General features: G+C 41.3%; 1 protein-coding gene across 1 annotated transcript; it reads left to right on the top strand.

Annotated features, from left to right (window-relative positions):
- On the top strand, positions 1–1,176 carry LOC104217504 (uncharacterized). The gene has a single exon (XM_009767779.1). It carries the CDS (start codon positions 1–3, stop codon positions 1,174–1,176), a length of 1,176 nt encoding a protein of 391 aa, XP_009766081.1.
- The last annotated feature ends 351 nt before the right edge of the window (positions 1,177–1,527 follow it).

Raw genomic sequence — 1,527 nt, 5'->3', positions numbered from 1 at the left:
ATGGATGTGCCAACATATAACACTAAGTTCTGTAAGCTGGCTATATATGCTCCTCACTTAGTGCCTACCGAAGAAGCTCGAGTTCAGAGGTTTGTTGATGGATTGGTTGGTCATCTATACACTGTAATAGCCCCACAGATGAAGACTTTATCCTACTTTGATGTAGTCGACCTTTCTAGAAAGATTGAAAACAAGGGACGTGAGGAGCGTGCAACTAGTGATTTACGTAAGAAGTCCAAGACAGGAGGGGATTTCAATGGTGGTTTTAGTAAAAATAGAAGATCAGGAAATCAGGGACAACAACAACAACAACAACAACAGGGTTCTCAAGCAGGGACACACATGTCTTCACAATCCACATATAGACCACATTACAGACAAGGTAATAGGGGACCATCATCTTCTGGACATCGTAATTCTGGCCGGATATATACCACTACTCCAGTATGCCAGACTTGTGGTATATCATATTTGGGCCAATGTCGTATTCTAACTGGAGAGTTCTTTCGGTGTGGGCAGTTGGGACATCACTTGAGGGATTGCCCTCAGCCTCCGAGAAATTTCAACCAGGCTTCTATTCAGTCAGCTGCACCGACTCAGACTACTCGTAATACTTTAGGTGCTATAGGTGCAGGAAATAGAGGTCAAGGTGATGGAGACCGTGCTACTGTGAATCAAGGACAAGGAAATGTTGGTAGAGGTCAGGCGAGAGTTTTTGCATTTACTAGACAGGATGCTCAGGCCTCGAATGCAATGGTTACATGTATTCTTTCTGTTTGTTCATTTGATGCACTTGCGTTGATTGATCCGGGATCTATTCACTCCTATGTGTCCTCGTACTTTGCTTTGAGATTTAGTAGACAGCCCGAGCTATTGAATGATCTTTTTCTAGTTGCTACTCCTGTTGGAGAGTCTCTATTAGCTGAATACGTGTATCGTGCTTGTCAGATTCGGGTTGAGGGTAGAGATACTCTAGCTGACCTTATTATACTTGATATGATTGACTTTGACATACTGATGGAAATGGATTGTTTATCTTCTTGCTATGCTATAGTCGATTGTCATGCAAAGATAGTTAAGTTTGAGATACCAGAAGAACCCAGTTTTATTCTAAGAGGGAGTCCGGTTCCAGAGACTTGCAAAATTGTATCTTTTATGAGGCTCAACGACTTCTGAAGAAGGGTTGCTTGGGTCTCTTAGCTATTGTAAATGATACAATAAAGGAAACAGTTAGTATAGAAAATTTACCAGTAGTGAGAGAATTTTCTGATGTATTTCCTGAGGATTTACCAGGATTGCCTCTAATACGAGAAATAGACATTGGTATTGATTTGCTACCTGACACACATCCCATATTGATACCCCCATATTGAATGGAACCAGCAGAGTTAAGGGAGCTAAAGCAACAGTTGCAAGATTTGTTAGATAAGGGTTTTATTAGACCTAGTGTATCACCATTGGGTGTAACAGTACTGTTTGTAAAGAAGAAAGACGGATCCATGACATTGTGCATTGACTACAGGCTGT

The sequence above is a fragment of the Nicotiana sylvestris genome, chromosome 6, assembly GCF_000393655.2.
Source record: "Nicotiana sylvestris chromosome 6, ASM39365v2, whole genome shotgun sequence".
NCBI lineage: Eukaryota > Viridiplantae > Streptophyta > Magnoliopsida > Solanales > Solanaceae > Nicotiana > Nicotiana sylvestris.
Note: the sequence above shows the minus strand (reverse complement) of the source record. Positions and strands in the feature narration are given on the sequence as shown.

Excerpts from the sequence above, each read along its gene's own strand:
- LOC104217504 (XM_009767779.1), top strand. The coding sequence starts at position 1 with ATGGATGTGCCAACATATAACACTAAGTTCTGTAAGCTGGCTATATAT.